At 44.4% G+C, this 18,978-nt stretch overlaps 1 protein-coding gene across 16 annotated transcripts in view; it reads right to left on the minus strand.

Annotated features, from left to right (window-relative positions):
• The window catches only part of Iqch (IQ motif containing H), a 193,701-nt gene that overhangs the window by 164,099 nt on the left and 10,624 nt on the right, over positions 1–18,978 (minus strand). For 15 of the 16 annotated variants that reach the window (XR_010053948.1, XR_010053947.1, XM_039081112.2 and 12 more), the window contains exons 2-4: positions 16,253–16,375; positions 15,704–15,792; positions 5,842–5,956 (exon numbers count right to left, since the gene is read on the minus strand). Coding sequence is in view for 14 of the 16 variants with exons in the window: in XM_039081112.2 (XP_038937040.1) it covers positions 5,842–5,956; positions 15,704–15,792; positions 16,253–16,375 (327 nt within the window). In the remaining 2 variants the exon portion in view is untranslated. Of the gene's footprint in view, positions 1–5,841; positions 5,957–15,703; positions 15,793–16,252; positions 16,376–18,978 lie in introns of those variants that run through there. The other variant, XM_039081115.2, reaches the window with a different exon arrangement.

Genomic DNA, 18,978 nt, shown 5'->3' on the forward strand with positions numbered 1-18,978 from the left:
CTTCTTCACTGACATTATCTCCAGAAAAACAGGTACATGGCTGTAGTACCAGTACCCAGCAGAGTGCTAAGCACATACAAGGGCCTCCAGAGACAGCTGATAAAGAAGTTGATGTCACACAACCCTCTCTCTGCTTCTCAAACAGGGGCGCCCTGGCACTTAGGTGGTAGAGTGGTCTGACTATGCTAACGTCAGACACAGTCCTGAGGCACTGGGCTGTTGAAAGCTCTTGGGAAAATCCACTAGTTCTACATCGAAACATAAACAAATACATAATGAACGGCAATGAAGTTTGTCTTTCTTTTATTCTTTGGGTTTGTTTTGAAACACCTCATATAACACAGGTTAGCCTCGAACCTGCTCCTCTGACCTAGGCTGCCCTCGATCCTCCTGCCTCCACCTGGCAATACAGGCACAGGGCATGCACCACACTTGCTGTTTGTTTTGGGGTTTGGTTGGTTGGTGTTGGCTTTAGTCAGAATCTCTTAATGAAGCTCAAGGTGGAGATTAAAAAGCAAAAGCAAAGCCTCATGTATCTTTAAGACAAAAGGGAACCACCAAAGATACATCTTCTGTTCCTTAAGCTCTTCAAAGTCAACTCTGAAACCTACAAGGTCACATTCCTTTGTTGTTATGGATGTGCGACAGAAAAAATTCAGACATATGCCTTGTTGCAGGTTAAACTGCTTTATCTCCCAGTTCCTTATTTTTGTAACTACATATATTTTGTGAACAATTCTGTAATCACACTTTATATAACAACTGTGAACAAGTAACATCTTTACTCAGTTAAAATACTAGCACTGGAAAGCCAAGATATAGTGAGTTAGAGGCTTCCACAGTGAGACCTTGTCTAAAACTATCACCATCATCCAGTTAAAAGTTAAAAATCGGGGCTGGAGAGATGGCTCAGTGGTTAAGGGCATTGACTGCTCTTCCAGAGGTCCTGAGTTCAATTCCCAGCAACTACATGGTGGTTCCCAAGCATCTGTAATGAGATCGGATGCCCTCTTCTGGTGTGTGTGAAGACAGCAACAGTGTGCTCAAAGATAAAGTAAATAAATATTAAAAAAAAAAAAGTTAAAAATCTATACCCAATCCAAACCCTACTTGTCTGCTTATGCACAGCACCGGATGTATCACTGCAAACAAAATCAACATCTGGGGAACACACAGGCCAGACAGTTTGGTAGTCAGCTTGGCCTCAGTGTCCCTGTGTTACAGTTTCCATTCATTACAATTGTAGCAAATATGCACAGTTGGTAAATTATGGATGGCTGGTAAATTTAGAGAAAAATGAAATGAGTATTCTAATAAGCAAGCCTGGAAACTTGATTTATCCACAGAATCTGTTATAATGGTCCATTTTTGTCAACTTAGAATCACCATGGAAACACCTATGTCCATGAGGGCGTTTCTACCTATTTGAGTGGAAGGGGGAAGATCCACCCTGACAGAGGTGGCAGCACCCTATGGGCTGGGATCTCACAAAAGGGAAAACCTAGTTCAGTAGCGGCACTCAGCTCTCCGCTTCCCAAGCAGACTTCGCACAGGCCTTCCTTGCCTTTCCCCCCAGATGGGCTGTCCTTCAGATGGTGAGACAGACCGGGGCCCTTCCTTACAGTGCTTCTGTCTGGTATTTTGTCACAGCAACAGGAAATGCTGGTAACACAGATAAGACTTCAGGTTCCAGTTTTACTCAATAATATTCATCATTGCTTCTTTACTTTTTCAAGAGGACCCCTTCAAAGAGGGAAATACCAATACAAACTTTCATTTTTTTCAAACTGTCAATTATGGTGTAAAGCTTAAGATGGTCATATTTTTAAAAGCTTAAGAAACAATTCTTAGTTGAGTTCCTTAATTACAGTTGAGCAATTCCTAGTTGTCATCTAAGCTTTGTGGCAAGAAATCAAATTCCAAACATAGCTACCCATTTAGGGAGAGAATGTATCAAAAACAGCTGGGGCTTGCCTACTTTGAAAGGTGAAAGTTAGTGATCAAAGGTTGAGATTGCCCAGTTCGATTTTACAACTACTAAACAGCACAGGCCTTCCCACCAAGCGGGAGCCTGAGGCCTTCTAGGAACTCCACAGGGCAGGCTCTGAGCTATCATTTTTGTAAGTGCTTCATCCTCATCCTCCTCTTCCTCTTCTTCCTCCTCCTTTCTTCTCCTTGTTTGAAACAGGGTCTTTCCATGTAGCCCTGGCTGTCTTGGAACTCTCACTCTAGATCAGGCTTGCCCTGAACTCAAAGATCCACTTTCCTCCACCCCCTATCGCTGGAATTAAAGGTGTGTGCCACTAGGCAGTGCAGATAGGCATTTTAAAGCAGGTGTCATCAGTATCTAGGGATAAAACATGTCCAGGGAGTCAGGCCTGGAGGAAAAGTCAGGTCAGGGTGGAAAAGATCCATACCATCTCTCAACAGAGCTTCCCTAGTGCCAAGGAACACACTAGTGCTCTCAGCAGTCAGCACACACACATCCTGTCTGTCCTCATGCTCATTGACCAGTGCTCAAAACTCAAAGGAAAAATAAATTTCTGACCAAGGTTATATTTTCTTACAGAATAGCAATAATAACTATACGTTTTACAATGGTCCAAAAAAATCTCAGGTACTTTCATTGCTTTTGTAAGTCGGAGGCCTCCAGATCTGGTCTTGTGAACCATCTAGATTTCTTAACAGAACACACACACACACACACACACACACACACACATACACACACACCCCAAAACAAAAGAACAAATGAAAACCTAGAAATGTAACGGAAGCAGCAGCCGCTGAGCAGTAAGGAGGGTGGAAATGTGAACTCCCTTACTCAGCATCAGGCCTCCTTTTCATCAGGGATTTACTGTTGTCTGCTGTTCTCTTACTGATGACTTGTTTCCTCTGACTCAACTGTAAGTTCTGTGGCAGCAAAGACCTTATCTACCTTCCTCGTTCCAACATGCCCTAACAATCCTTGGCAAGCATCTACAGTGTCTGAAGGGGTCTAAGGTAGCGAGCACCATGACGAGGCATGAGTGGCCTGCCCTGTGCATGCACAGGAGCCGCCTTACCCTGGGCATGAGCACACAGGAGCCGCAAGGATGCTTCATCTGGGCGTGAGCTCGCCTTGTGTAGTCTCTGTGTTGCTTTCATTTACTCCGTCAGCAAGTATTTATTGAGCGTCCCCTGGCATGGGACAGCAACGAACAAACCAGCATAGACTCTATGCTCACTGAGCTCGTTATCTAAAAGAATGACAAACCTTAAGAAATAAAGAGCCATGCAGGTCACAAGCTAATTACGTCTGTCACAAGTGTGAGCAAGGAAAACTGCAAGACAGTGTAAGCACTTATTAAAAGGGTTCCTTCCCCATGGCAGCTGTGTCTTATAAAAAGGGTTCCTTTCCCATGGTGGCTGTGTATCTCTGTGTAGAACGGTAACTTTTATGATATGGACATTCAAACCCAATACAGTTGTCATAAAAAGAATATCACAGTGGGTACAAGCACAGAGTTGTGGCCCTGCATTTCTAGGTTCACAATACCCACTCAGATATGCACAGGCTGTGTTCTCTTGGACAACATATCTAGCATTATGTACCTTGGTCTCTTTCCAAATAAACCAAAGGATTGTGCTGAACATTAAATATGTTGGTATTTCCAAAATAATGAAAATTTGGTACCCAAGGAAGATGACACGATCATCTGGGGTAGTCAGTATGTTCTGCATGCTCCTATCTAGTTAGCCTGCTCTGATGCTTTTAGGAGGCGAGGCAAGTGAGCAGATTACAAGGGTGGAACCCTCAGGAATGGGATTAGTGCCAAACTAGGAAATGCGACCTCACCACATACCCAATCTGCCAGCATCTTGATTGGGCTTTGTAGCATCCATAACTATCGGAAACAGACTTCTTTTGGGTCAGTTTGTGACATTCCTTTGGATAGGGCTGAACTGACTAACAAAGAGGGAACAGGAATTAAACTAAAACAAAACAAAACAAAAAAATACTCCCTGGAGCAAAGTCAGAGACCTCATGAGCTCTTTAAAAGTCTATACTACACTATACTAAAAAAAAAAAATGCAAAGATACAAACTAAGTTAAGTCAAGAAAAGATATTTTTAAATAGACCTATAACACCCAATGAGACAGAAGCAGCAGTTATAAATATCCCAATTAAAAGGGCCAGATAAATTCAGTGCAGAATTCTACCAGACATTCATATAATTAATACCAATACTCTTCAACTATTTTACAAAAAAGAAAAGTAAGGAACATTAACAGATTTCTTCTACCAAACTATTATTACCCTGATACCAAAGCCAAACAAAGAAGAAAAACAAGGAAAGGGAAGAAAATGTTAGGCCAAAATCTTTGATGAACACAAATGCAAAAATTGTCAACAAAATATTTATAGACCTAATTCAATAACACATCAAAAAGAATCATATCAACATGATTTTTCATCATGGTCCAGTTGGATTCATCCAAAACACACAGGATGATTCAACATACATAAATCAACACACACAGCCCACCACATAAGTGAAAAGCCAGAGACAATCATCTCATTAGATGCAGAGAAGGCCTGGAAGAAAATCCACCACCCCTTTGTGGTAAAAGTTCTGGAGAGAACAGAGATGCAGGCAACATATCACAACATAATAAATGTAATTTACAGCAAGCCTACAACCAACCTCATGTCAAGTGGGGAGAAATTCCCGCATTTCCACTAAGATAATGAACAAAACAAAATGGCTTTTTCTGTTCCTACTCTTAAGACAACTGGGGGAAAGGAAGAAGTCAAAGAGTCTGGATCTACAGATGCTTGGGTTCTGTTGTAAGACCTTTGAGGCTGCCCCAGGAAATTTCTACAGTTGGTAAATGCTCAGCAGAGCAGCAGGGAATGTTCCTTCTGAACTCTGGAAAAAGAAATTGTGCTTCGATTGACTTTACTTCTGTGCTATAGATACATCCGAAACAGTAACATCAAGTTATAGACACAGACTGCAACATGCATCAGATTATCTAACTTAAAATACAATGTAATGTAAAATACACTAGAGCAGCAAGCACAGGGCTTAGATGGGTCTATACCAGGAACTTTGTATGTGTGTGTGTGTGTGTGTGTGTGTGTGTGTGTGTGTGTATGCATATATATAAAATAGCTTTAGCTTAGTATCTTTATGAAATTCCTGAGTGAGAATGTGTGGGTCTCTGATTCCTGTGCCTGATCTTGGGACTCTTTTCCCTGTGTTAGGTTGCCTTGTCCAATAGGATGGTTTTTGGTTCATCTTATTACAGTTTATTTTGTCATGTTTTTTAAAATTGGGTTATAGGCAGGTCTGCGCAGCATTTTCTCAATTAATGATCAATAGAGGAGGGCTTGACCCACTGTGAGTGGTGCCCTTTCTGGGCTGGTGGTCCTGGATTCCACAAGAGAGCAGGCTGAGCAAGCCGCAGGGAGCAAGTCAGTGAACAGCACCTCCATGGCCTCTGCACCAGCTGCTGTACGTTCCTGCCCCGTGTGAGCTCCTGTCCTGACTTCCTTTGGTGAGGAACAGCAGTGAGGAAGTGTGAACAGACCCTTTTCTCCCCATCAAAAATACTAGAAATTAAATGCTACCTTTAAAAGAACTAGCAGTTTTCTTGGGATATAATTTATATATCAGCAGCTCCCTTTCAGAATGTGTATATCCATAATATTTAGTGTATTTACAGAGTTGTACACTGTATAACACTGAGTTATTTTCATAATCCCAAAGAAATCTCATACTCTGGCCTCCCATCCTCCTGGGGCCCATGAGGCTCCTGGCGGTTACTCCCTGCCTGGCTCAATGGGCTCCTACCTTTGCTCTTGTAAAGCCGCGTGGAAGTGAACCGCGATGTTTTTGAAGTCCCCAAAGTTTATCGGGAGCCATGGGAAAAATAAAGGATTTCTGGTCAATTACAGTTGGAATCGCCCTAAATAAGTAAACAGAAAGAGGGGTTAAAACCTCCTGTGCTGCCTCTGAGGGCCTCTCAAATCCTAACGCAAAGCAAGGCTTGCTGCTGAGACTGCCCTGCTGTCAGTGTGTCAGGAAATCCGCCGCTGGTCAGCAATGCACCAGGGCAACCTTTAGCGGTGCTGCCGCTGCCTGACTAGCACAAGAGCTCCTGCGTCAAATAAGCCCCAGTATGAGTAAAGAGAACCAGTCCTGGCTCCACCCACACAGCCACTCAACTCGAAAGCATATCTTGGTAGAGAAAAACACGTGGCACTGTATTTTGTTTAATAAAATCAGATGATGGGATAGCCAATGGTCAGTATTTTCTTTAAACGTCTGCTGTGTTAGTAGCTGGAAAGATTAACAGCCGAGCTAGTGAACGCTCTTCCTTGCTAAGCTGTGGACTGCCACAGAGCACCGTGAAAACAGTAAAATTGTACAAATGAGATGCGCCTCACACTATACTTAATTCTTCACATGTAAATGCAGGTTCAGTTTCTATAACATGACCAGCATAGTGAAAAAATGAATGAAATCCAGTCACCAACACAACTTAATCTTTTGGTTTTACTCTGATGCCCACTTCTGTATACTTATCATTAAAGAGCAGCTTAAGACTTCTGGATTTTTCTCTAACATGTTAAAGACGCTGAATGTGTCATCTCCATCCTTACAAAAGGATAAGCAAAAGGCAAACAAAACACTACTTCCTGACTCCACCAGAGGACTGCAATCACTGGGCAAAGAGCTGCTTTGAAAAAGCAAGAAGATAGGATTCAAAGACTCCTGTGACTCAGAGGGCTTGGGAGCCTGGGAATAGATACTGCACCTGTAGCCATAGGGAAGGCCCTTACACCCTGATGACAAATTGCTGGAGGCTCTCAGAGAAGAGACTCACAGTTAACATACCCACTGAAATACTCATAGGTCTGACCTTTACTCACGTATTAGTATTGAAAGCCAGCTCTCAAAGGAAAGTATTTTACCAGGGGCTTAGTCTGACCTGGAAAAGTATAGATCCTAGGCAGATCTACCTTTCCTATCTCACCTAAGGTAAAGGGAAGCAGTGCTGAGAAAAACTTGTTAGGCGACAGCTTCGGGACACAAACCCCACCAAAAGACCTGCCTACAGGAACACAGACAACTTCCCCTGCAGCTTGCATGAACAGCCACAGAGCCCTAGGCAGATAGAGGAGGACCACAGGAGGACCCTGCAAGGGTCAGGATCTAAAATGGAGTTTCTGAGGAAACCCAGAGACAACACAGAGACAGAGATGCAGGAGGAAAGTGAATGTGCAGAGATCTGAAGTCACAGAAAACAGTAAACACTGCATAATTTCTAGTCACAGTAACCCTTGCAGGAAAGACCTGGGTAGCCTGTTCCCACACCCAACAAAAATACAGAGGTATGCAAAAGGCAAGAAAAATAGTTAAGAGTGACATACTAAAATACAGAAACTGATTTCCTGGTGGTGGATATTTTGCAATTATCCAGCCTGGAATAGAAAATAGCTATGATAGATAGGCTGAAGACCTTAGTAGAGAAGAGAGACAATGTGTCAGGATAGATGCAAGTGCGTCTCCTAATAACCTCAGAGGGAATCAAACAAAACACTGCACCCAAATACAAGGTAAGAGACAAACGCCTCTGATAGGTTTGCCAATAAATGCACACAAGGCAAACTCACCAAAGTGCAGGGGTGAAAAGGGGCAAACAAAACAGCAGGATATCCAAGAGCTGCGGGATAGCCACAGATGGTGCAACGTCCACACAATGACAATACTGGAAGGACAAAGGGACTTAACAGTGAGTATCAACAGCTGAGAAGGTTCTGGAATTAATAACAGCTCTGGGAATCTCAGAGAATACTGGCCCAGAGTAAGACCCAAGATTATAGTTAAGCCTATCAAATTCAAATGACATAAAGACAAAGGGAAAATCTTATAAGAGAGAAAGAACTTCCCATGAGGAAAAAACTAGACATGGGACCAGATGGTACCTGTTTACACAAACCAGGCAAGTGAGGAGCAAGTGGGCTGAAGTTTCCAAAGCACGGAAAACGCATATCAACCTGGGGTTCCAAAGTACCAGAACCCGGCCCCAAACTGAAGGAGAAATAAAGATGCACATTGCAGTTCAGACCAAAGTTCAAAAGCCAAAATCAAAGCTCTTTGAGACTTAGATCTGTCTCAAAACAAAACAGAGAGAGAGAGAGAGAGAGAGAGAGAGAGAGAGAGAGAGAGAGAGAGATCCTTGAAAGGAGGGTGGAAGCCAGACAGGGCTCCCCGAGGCAGAGAGAATGGGCAGTCTCCTCCATTTTCCTCACGTCCTACAGCCCCAGCTACTTTGAAGCCTCTTTCTCTCAGCTAAGTTGGTTTTGTGTGTGACGTCCACAGCTTCTTGTTGGACTTAGTGGGGATCACAGGAGAAAAACGAATCTCTGCCCCCTCTGAGGGGATCTCATGGTGGACTGTTGTAAACTGTATTTATGACATTATGACCCAGTCTAATTATTTATTAAACATCCTAGTGCCCCTCATATAGACTGGCAAGTATCAACACTCTTTTTCTCCTCTGTATATATGTGTCACACACACACACACACACACACACACACACACACACACACACTGGGGTAGGGTGCAGTGACCAGGAAGAGCCCGAGACAAACAGCTGTAGTTCTGAGATTTGTGTCTTGCACAGGACAACTCAGAACAGGCTAGACCCAAAATGCTTTGCTCATGAGTGACAGCAAACCTTCCTCATCTGCACTCAGCGTCGAAAGAAACTCCTTTTCTGTCTGCCCTGGTACTCCTTTGTTTTCTTGTTTACTTTCCCCACTGAAATACCAGCACCATCGAGTGTAAGGCTAAGGCTGCTGACTGAGCTGGTCCAGATGGCAGTTACTCTGATGTCATGGGTGGTGCATGGCCACGGAGAGCAGTGTGAGCAGGAAGTCTGACAGCATGTGCTGCTGCCAGCGTGGGGACCAGAGTGGATCATGCCGGGCAGTTCAGACTGCTTAGAATAAAACGGCTACTTCTGATAATGTCCTTATCTCTAGAAAGCCTTGCCCTAGTCAATCTCACTGATTAATTTGTGTAGCTACTGGCCGTTTATACTACAATACCACCAGATTTCCCTCTTAAGTACTGGTTGCTTACAAGGAGAACCACATTTGTGAAAAGCAAGCTATGGAGTAAAACGAGAACACCAGATGGCGGCCATTTGACCTGGACTGCAGTGTGGGCCTCATCACTGGCCATCTCTATAATTTACGCCTCAGTTTCTTCATAGGGAAAATATCAACCTTATGGATTTAAAGAGAAAATATAAGTTTTTTATACCTGAAGTCCTTAGGACTGGAGAGATGTCTCAGGGGGTAAAGGTGCTTGACACACAAGCATAAGGACGAGAGTTCAAATCCCACATAAAGAGCCAGACATAGCTATGCACCACCTCTAAGCTCAGTACTGTTGAGAGCGGACAGTAGGATCACTGAAGCATGTTGGCTGCCTGCCTAGCTCCAGGGTTACTGAGAGACTCTCTCAAGGGAGCAAGACAGAGAGTGACAGAACAGGACACTTGAAGTCTTCTTCTGGCTATGTACATATACATGTGCACACACTACACATGTGTATATATACAGCTCTACATGCACATGGAGAAACCATTAAAGGAAGTCCATTTCAACCTGTCAAGTGTTATGAAAATACTGACAGTCATGGAGAGCACGGTACAAGGAGGGGACAACTGTGGTGAGCTTGATCTAAATCACTTTCAAGGATGCTCAGTTCACAGTGCACTCTTCCCTCTTCTCTGGTGTCTCTTGCAGAGGAAAACCTCACAGACCTGAGCAAGGTTGACTCTCAGGTATGAACAGGAGCTGTATTTTCTCTGGCAAAGAGCAGCAGAGACCTGCAGTGCTTGCTGCCCCCCCCCTTCAGAGGGAACTGGTGCCCCCAGGACAATTGCTGTAGCCTTCTGTTTAAGAGACACTGGGGATTCCTGCCAGCCTGACCACAAGGTCCTAGTCCTGGTGTAGAGGCATAGCTAGCTTTTCATAGCCATGGGCCACAGGAAATTTAGGACCAGGCTCTTTATCACTCAGAGGATGACCCTCCATGCCACCAAGTGCATGCTCACCCCAAGGGCTTTGAGCACAGCAGGCTCTGGCACCTCCCATGTCGACTGGGAGTCAGCCACAGAGAATCACAAACCTGTCTGAGAACCACGACCAGGCAGTAGGTAAGATGACACCAGTATGTATAAGAAAGGCATAAGAATTATATTAACATAAGAAAACAAATCAGGAATTACTGTGTACAACTGTCCTAGTTTGCCTTTGTGGTGCTGTGATAAAGTAACTTAGGGAAGGAGGGGTCTCTTTCAGCTAACAGGCCATCACTGAGGAAATTCTGGGGCAGAACCTGGAGATAAAAACTGAAAGCGGAGACCATGAAGAAACATTGTGTACTGATAGCATCCTCCCTCTGAATCTTGCTCAGACACTCTCCCTATGAAAGCTGGGACCACGTGCCCACGGGTGGTCATCACGCACAGCGGGCCAGGCCTCCCCGCATCAGTCAGCAATTGAGACAAATCCCCATAGGCATGAGCATAGGCCAATCTGATCCTATCAGTCTCTCCCAGTAGAGACTCCCTCCTCCCAGGCAATCTGAGGTTGTGTCAGGATGACCATAACAACCAACACAGCCACTTAAATTTCTTCTAACAGCTCCTTTGCTCTCAGGTAGATAATCATGGTTTGTCCTGCACTTGACCCCAGAGGCTGTCATGCACAGACTTGACTCCAAGTCTGGTGCGGTCTGCCGAAGATGACACACGAAGTGGGCTGCAAAGCCCAGAATTCTGTAAAGAAGTATTCCGAGTATTTTTTAGCACTTGACTGTGATCTACCCCACCATATCTAGAGCTACATCCCACTGCAGCACCATACACTCACAGGAAGGATCACGGGAAGCTCGCTCGTAGGAATCCTAGGCAGGCTTCCTACCCTCCTGAGAGGAAGACAAGTGATTACACAATTGAACAGAAGGCAAAAGAAAACATCCAGAACCACATGTGGATGCCAACTCCATGCCCTGGTCCAGATCTTCTTCCACTCTTCTAGACCCTAATAAGGGACAGGGCATGCCTTGGCAAGAGAGGAGGAGCAGATAAGAGGTGTCTCCCCAGAAATGTTCTACTCCATATGCTACCAGTTAGCTCTTTTCAGCCCTCAACCTTTCATTGGAGACAAGAGACAAGGAGACAGCTCCAGACAGCAGAGCTCACCCATTGGATTATTTAACTAGAGCTGATGACTGTTGGCCACACCCTCCACTCTGAGACTTATCAGATGTCTGTGTCTGTTTGATACCTTGGCACACATTTAGTCTGCCGACTACTGGCCTGACTCTCATCTGAGCTGGCCTCTCACTGTGTGTTGTGATTTCAAACTAAGGCTCAATAGCCTAGAGGGTAGAGTGACTCCGAATGTTTTCTTCTCCAAAAACCCTTCTTCGTTTTTTCTCTATGGATTCATTTTCAAAGATAAGTAGATCAGCCAATCTGCCAGTCATAATTTAACCTACTTACAAGTGACAGTCCTAAACTTAAAAATTAAGTCTACAAATGAAGGCCTGAAAGATGGCTCAGTGGGTAAAGGTACTTGTCACCAAGCCTGATGACCTAAATCTGATCCCCACAATTTACACAGTGAAAGGTGATGAGAAGTGAGTCCTTTAGGTTGCCCTCAGACGACTTCCACATATAGTGTGGCACACATGCGTACACACACACACACACACACACACACACACACACACACATGTGCATACACACACAAATAAATGTTTTTAAAATATATATTTTTAAAAAAGATTAAAAATGTCTGACAATGAGGGTTTCATCAGTATGGGCTGGCACATTTTATCTCATTGACTTGTGTAATTCATTTGACTGTTTATCTTTAATCAGATTTACAAGGATTTCTTTTAAGAATGTAAACAGACTGAAAACTACTGCAAGCATTATTACATTATTATTATTATTACTCCATTGCATTAGAGTCAGAAGACTGGGTTCTCTGAGAGTTCCCTGTAAAATTCTTGGCCATGTGATTGATCTGGTGCAACTTAGTCAGTCTTAGATCTTTGTCTATAAAATGGGGATAATGACTTACCCTGTGTGATGGTAGGGCTGATTTAGAGGCAGCACACATCAAGGTGCTTTGTGACGCTTTCTACACTAACCACACATGTGTGTCCTGTTTCTGGCTCTGTGTTTTCCAGGCCCCTTTCATAGTCAACATACAGCCTGGTCTACTTACTTAACCTTGGCTTCTCTACCCAACCTCAACACTGCCGGTACAACCCAGTGCCTCCTGCATCATCTCCTCCAAACCCAGAATCCTCCGCAGTAAGAATCTCCAAGTTCAGCTTTGGTTGTGGACACAGCAGACCTGGCAGCCCAGTATGCAGCTCCACCTGGAAGGCTGTCAAGTGTAGTTACTGTAAGTAACGAGCACCCTTGGTCACCGGGTAGGCAAGGTGTTTGTCAGCCTGTTTTCTCTACCTCCTCTACAGAGAAGAATTACTACACTTATGGCTGTGATTTTGAACTCAGTATTTCAGAGGCCTCCAGACAGACTACAGATTGTGACAAAAGGCATGGAATCTCTCATTTGTACAGAATGGACTCATGACAAATTCAGAAAATCAAAAATTCCAGTTAAAGTGTTTCAGCCTAGAAAAAGATGGAAAAATATCGTAGGGTTCTCCAGGGCCCGGAAACTGCACTGCTGCAAGAGTCAGAAGTATAAACGGATGTCTGCATTGTGGGAAAGACACAATGAACATACTTAACTAGAATATGCACCCTCCTTCAAATTCATAAGAATATCCTCCAATGAATGAGAACTGAGAACTTCACACAAATTTCAAGTTTCAAGGCTCACACCCAGCCCTTGAAACTGCCAAGATCTCACACAGAAGACAGCAGTGTCTGCCACCTGCCTCAAGGGCACAGGGGAACTTCAGTGGCGTCTGAAGCCCATGGAACAGGGGGCTGAGTCCTGACACTGCACGTCCAAAATGTAGTTACTGAAATTGAGCTGAAAGTTAATGAAAGTTCATTAAAATTAGCTTTAAATCCAGTTGTTTCCAATGAGAAGAGAGAGAGGAGGAGGAAGAGAAAGAGGAGTAAGAGGAGGGAGAGGAGGAGGCCCCAGCTCTTTGTTCCACAAGTCGATTTTGCTTTGCTAATATGTTAGATCCACACAACTCCTCTACCTTTTCATCGGCCCAGACCCAAGTCTTGGGGCCACTGAGTCTTTCTCATCTTACCTCTGTCTAATCTCAAGTGCACTGAGGGGCTGCTCAAATGCTTCCAATATAAGTTTCCCTTTCAGTCTCCCTCCCAAGGATCTTCACTAAGGTCTAAACATCTCAGATTAGAAGCTGTGTTGCAAGGCCAAGGTCTGTGGCTGAGTGATGGAGCTTGCACATCTAAAGCATGGTTAGCAACAGCAGCTGTGCAATACCTGCTTGCTACATAAACAAGTGACAGAGAAGCCATCGGGTGACTGGGTGGGGAACTGCTGGTGATCCAGCCGCTGTCTACAGTTGTTTCCAGAGTCAGCTTTACAAAGAACCACTTCCATTGAGTCACGCACTGACACAAAAGCCATCACATCAGTGATTCCCTATATATAAGAAAATGGGCTTAGACTCAACTCTTGCCTAGTCTGTCCCCCTCTCCCCACTCATCCCCCACCCCACCCCATCCCCATCCAGCGAGCTGGCGTGTCCCCCTGCTGAACAGACCTTCAGTGGCCACTCTCTATGTGGCTTTCATTTGGGCTATGTTATTCTCCCCAGAAGACAGAAGAAGCTCCCTTTCCTTCAGTAGGTCTGAGTCCATGAACTGCTTTACCCCAGACTATGTACCCTAGCCCCGAGCAACCTCGGCATGCTCCCATCTGCTCTACTGAGTCTCCGTTTAACCAGGTGCTGTCGGGTACTGTAATTCTCACCACGTTGGATTCTTTGCTCTAAATGTAGATTCTTTTAAATCCCACAGAGCACTGGCCACAGGGTATCCCAGTGTACAAGTTCCTGTAAGCCTCAGAATGAATTAGATATGGGCTGATAAGACAGTCTTGATCAGGACCAAAAGGAGAACAAGTTTTTAGATTCAAACACCCAGACATAAGTGGAAATTTGGAGCATCAGTGTATTGTTACAGCAAAGAATTATGGGTGAAGCCAGATATGGTTGCTCACCCTTGAAATCCAATACTAGGGGGGTCTGAGGCAGGAGGATCACTGTCACTGAAGCCATTCTGATGGTGACAACATATTCTTGTACCATGTTGTCCACCATTTGGCCAGCCCCAGGCCTGTTCTGCTTTCAGACGCTCCCAGATGGAATAAATTTTCTTCTATTCCTCAGGATGAGAGCCTCACAGTTACATGCCAAGGAAGGACCCAGAAGGCAAATGGAGAATGTGTGCCTGAGGGTGGGAATAGAACCTCACCCATCTCTCCTGAGGCTGCTTTCCCAGCTCCAAGCCAAGCCTTAAAGGGACTGTTCTAGCCAGCACTTAGCTTGTGAGAGACCCTGAGGCAGAGGCTCTTAGCAAGACTGTGCCTATCTGTACTCGTGACAACAAACTATGAGGTAATTAACTTTGCTCTCTAAGATATTAACTTGGATAGTCTGCTATAAAATTGTAATAATTACCACCTGGGTGCTGAGGATGAAATTGTGGTGAATATGGAGTAGCCTGAGAGGGCAGATGCTAATGGACATGAGCTGGGGAAACGTGGAGGACAGGGCAGGGTCACCTCTGCAAAGGGTGGTAGATATCTGTGCCACCACCTTCATGGAGGGGGACATTGGGAGAGCGGTGTCAATGCAAAGCACAAAGCAGAGCCACAAGATTGAAGACCAGTTACCAAGCTTAGTCTGTATTCTCTTACCAGGAGGCCCATGGCCAGGCAAGAGCTTTTCTTTTCAATTTAGTTAAAATTCAATAAATCATCTCTTAGGGTATATTACATAATGAGTTTCTCAAACAAACTATATTATTTTTTGCTTACTATGAATACCAAAATTACTTTTAAGATTTATTTTATATGAATGGATTATATTTTATATGTATGGATTATATGCGCTCTGTGTGTGTGTGTGTTTATGTATACACATGTATGCATGAACATGCATTCTATACACTGTGTGTATTGGGGGACAGAGGTGTGCCTGCAGAGGCCAGAAGAGGGTGTCAAATCTCCTGGAGCTGGAGTCACTGGAAGTTCTGAACCATCCCCTGTGGCTGCTAGGAACTGAACCCAGGTCTCCTAGAAAGGCAGTATGCACTCTCAGCCCCTGATCCATGTCCCCAGGCCCCAAATTACCTTAGTAATAAAGCATATATGGAAGTACAAAACTGCAAAAAGTGCCAGGTATCTAAACGCTGTAAAACCCAACCCATTCTCACTGGAATATCACCTTGGAGAATTTTAACTATTTCTCACCAAAAAGCAATACAATCCAGGATCCCAAACAATGGCCCTGCCGTCAGGCAGTAGGCCTGAAGTAGCCTGCAAGCAGGTGTCCCTGAATCCCACATTCTGATACTAACTTCAGGCATTTTTGCCTAAGAGATGAAGGTCCTTGGTGTTACTTGCTCTGGGCTCTAACTGGCTGTTTTACTTACCATTTGGAATTGATAGGGGAGTCTAAGCTCTTCACAGGAGTCATTATCACCTCCTGGTTTACAATTCCGAGATACCTCTCAATGTGAATCTGTTACAGAAAAGGCAAAGCTTAGGCCATGATGGTGGGTGTGAGCTACTCAGCTAATTTACTTCATTTCCTTAGGTCAATACTTTGAATTGTGTAATTAACCCCCCCACACCAAATGCATAGAACACTATGTGTTATTATATGCCTAAGATAGCATTAGGCATCACAAGGCCAAATTACTTCAAATGTCCCCCAAATTATAATGAACAACTGAGTGTCATTGCTTGATTGACCTGCAGCCCTCAATACAACTGAAACTGCACAAAGTCAGTAAAGGGCTTGGCTATGTAGGTCTGACCCAGCAACTCCTACATGGGATAAGTCTTTCTTCTACTTGAGCTGCAGTCTGAGGAAACGTCTGGTGGCCACCCTAAACCCAGCTCTGCTAAGGAACCTGTGTGGACTGCCAATCCCTTTTCCTCTTTTCAGTATTTTACTTACTGTCCAAAGCTTTACTTACCTTTAACCCCGTTTCAGTTCTTTGAATTGCTGTCTCAAGATTTTGAATGTCTAGAGGGTCTCTTGTCTCCTCAGCTGAGAATTGAATTAATTTCTCCTTTAACTGATGGAGGTCCCCATGGACCTAAATGCAAAAAAAAAAATATATATATATGTATATATATATGTATATTTAAGTATACATTGTCTACCTGTTGCAAGTTCTTGTTTTTTGACACGTGCTTTTATGCAGTCTTGGGTAGCCTTGGATTTTTTGCTAAGTAGCCAAGGTTGACCTTAAACCTTCTTATACTGCTACCTCTGCCTGTGGAAACTGCAGCCACAGGTGTGCACCACACACAGACTTTTATGCAGTGCTGGAGATTGGATCCAGGCCGGGCAAGCACTCTAGCAACTGAGCCACATCCCCACCCTGCAGTTACTGACTGAACAGGGCCCACAGTGGGCTTGGGTTGCTAGACACACATGGCTTTATGGTATTCATCAAAAAGGGCTGCCTTGGTGGCTTTAAGACAATCTGAACTAAGAAGATTATTGTCTCGGAGTTTGAACAAGAATGTTTCTGTACCGTTTGTTTGTACTGCTACTAGAAACAGATACAAGATGGAGGTGCAGCCTGGATGACTCCTGCTGCCTCAGCGGGTAAAGCTGGCGAACATGTCTGAGCCAGACGCTGATTTCTACAGACTGCTTAAGGTTTAAAAACAAAACAAAACAAAACAAACAAACAAACAAAAAAAAAAACAGGGAATGTCCAGCAAAAGGGGGCTCTCGAGAAAGTGTACCTTTCAAGGTACAACAAACGTGGCCACAGGGCCAGGTGGCTTTCCCTCCAAGCTGGTTCTGTCACACACTGCTCTGAGGAGGCAGCTGCGTAGATGTGCCTTTCATTTTGTTTTGCGTAGTGAGGAGTGGAACTAATCCATGAGGAGAAGGGAGCAGCACATGCCATTGCTTTAACGAGGCCTCTAGTGTATGCTTCCCTTAGAAATGGTGAGCATGGACTGGAGAGATGGCTCAGCCGTTAAAGGCTAGGCTCACAACCAAAAATATAAGAAATGGTGAGCATGCTTCTGTCTGGCACCCTTAGGATCAAATGGGCATTGTGATGCGAGGAAGCGCTGACTCCCCGCCCGTCAGAAACAAAACCAGATAAATGAAGATGGCACTGATTATCGCATGGGCTGCTGCCACAAGGAAAACACTTTGTTAGGCTAATGTATAACCCAGACACCTGTTTCAGCCACAGTCACATGAACAGCAATCTGCAGACTGGGTTGCTAAAGGCACTTTGAAATGTCTACCTGTGCTCTGGTAGGATAACTGGACTCACATTGGTCCAGCCTTTGTTATTGCTTACTTGGGGATGTTCCCATGCAACCAAGTGCCATAGTCAAGTGGCAGAATTTGCATATTTTCACTGATGGGCATTAAAGTCTGGCTGACACATTTGATTATTTGTTCTCTGCTCAAATCATTATATAGAACCTCCAGGGCTCACAGACTGATACCTGAACACACTTCCTGCTTGCCTGGGCCAGTGATGAAGAGGTGTATCTTCTGATCCTTTTGTCCAAATCACTGCAGCAAACCTGACTTAGTGTCTACTGTGTGCAGTGTAAGGGGCAGCTCAAAGGGTCCATACACTTTGGTTCCTCCTAGGAGTGAACTGGCTCTCGCCTCCCTTTTTGTGGCTCCATGGACCTTTGTGCAATAATGTCTTTCAGCCGTGTGAGGGAGTGAGACTGAGCTGGATTATTCACCAGGGTACCAAAGGTTTTAGTTTTCCTCCATCTCCCCTTGTGTGGACAACAACACTCCTTCATGGAGTTGTGAGAAAACATGCAACAGGTCCAGTGCATAGGAAGAACTCAACCAATGGCGGCTGCACACGGCTCCCAGCACTAACTCGAAGCTTTCGGTTTCCACATATATTATTCAAACTTTCAGCACCTCCTCTAGTTTCTTCGCCAGAATAGAATGGTTTCCCTACTCTTTGGGATTGGTAAATGAAAGTGAGGTAATGGGCATAAAAACGGAGCAGTGCAGACTTGGTCGCCAGATGCATGTAAGCGGAATCCTGCCTGGCCTTGGAAAAGGTCCAGAAGCTCCTAGGGGCTTAATGTTCTCACCTGGAAAACAGCTACTTCAGAATGCGGGTCAGAAATGATGTGTGATGTGTTGTGTACAGGCTGGCCACGGAGGAGGATGTGCGGCCTCCGCTCCACGCACTGAAAGCCCTGGCGGAACTCACTGTATGTAACTTGCTGATACTCCACTGTATCACTGAACAGAGCTGCTCGATTCCTCTTTCTCAAGAGCAGCCTTTGGCTCTTGCCAGGTGTATTTCCTTTCTCTCTTAAGAAGCCCCTGTTATATGCCTACATTAGAGATGAGAAGTGTGGGAAATGTCACACCAGACCTGGTAGGAGATGAGATGAAATTCTGTTTCTGTTCTTTCTTCAGTTACGTCCAATCTCCCATACTGAAATTTTACAGGTCACCCATTATCTTTATGAACATCAAAACATTACTTACCACACATTTTCTGCTTAGAAATGATTATTGTTTTGACAGTCTGGGGACAGAGTCATTACTAATAGAAACACTTGAAAGGTTTAATGCAGCAAAGATTTGCTGTAAATCCTGAAAAATCCATGAGAACAGACACCACAGAATCATTGGCAACACCAAATCCCACTTTGTTCACCTCTGATCAGCACAAAG

Source organism: Rattus norvegicus, chromosome 8 (genome assembly GCF_036323735.1).
Source record: "Rattus norvegicus strain BN/NHsdMcwi chromosome 8, GRCr8, whole genome shotgun sequence".
In the NCBI taxonomy this organism is placed as follows: Eukaryota; Metazoa; Chordata; class Mammalia; order Rodentia; family Muridae; genus Rattus; species Rattus norvegicus.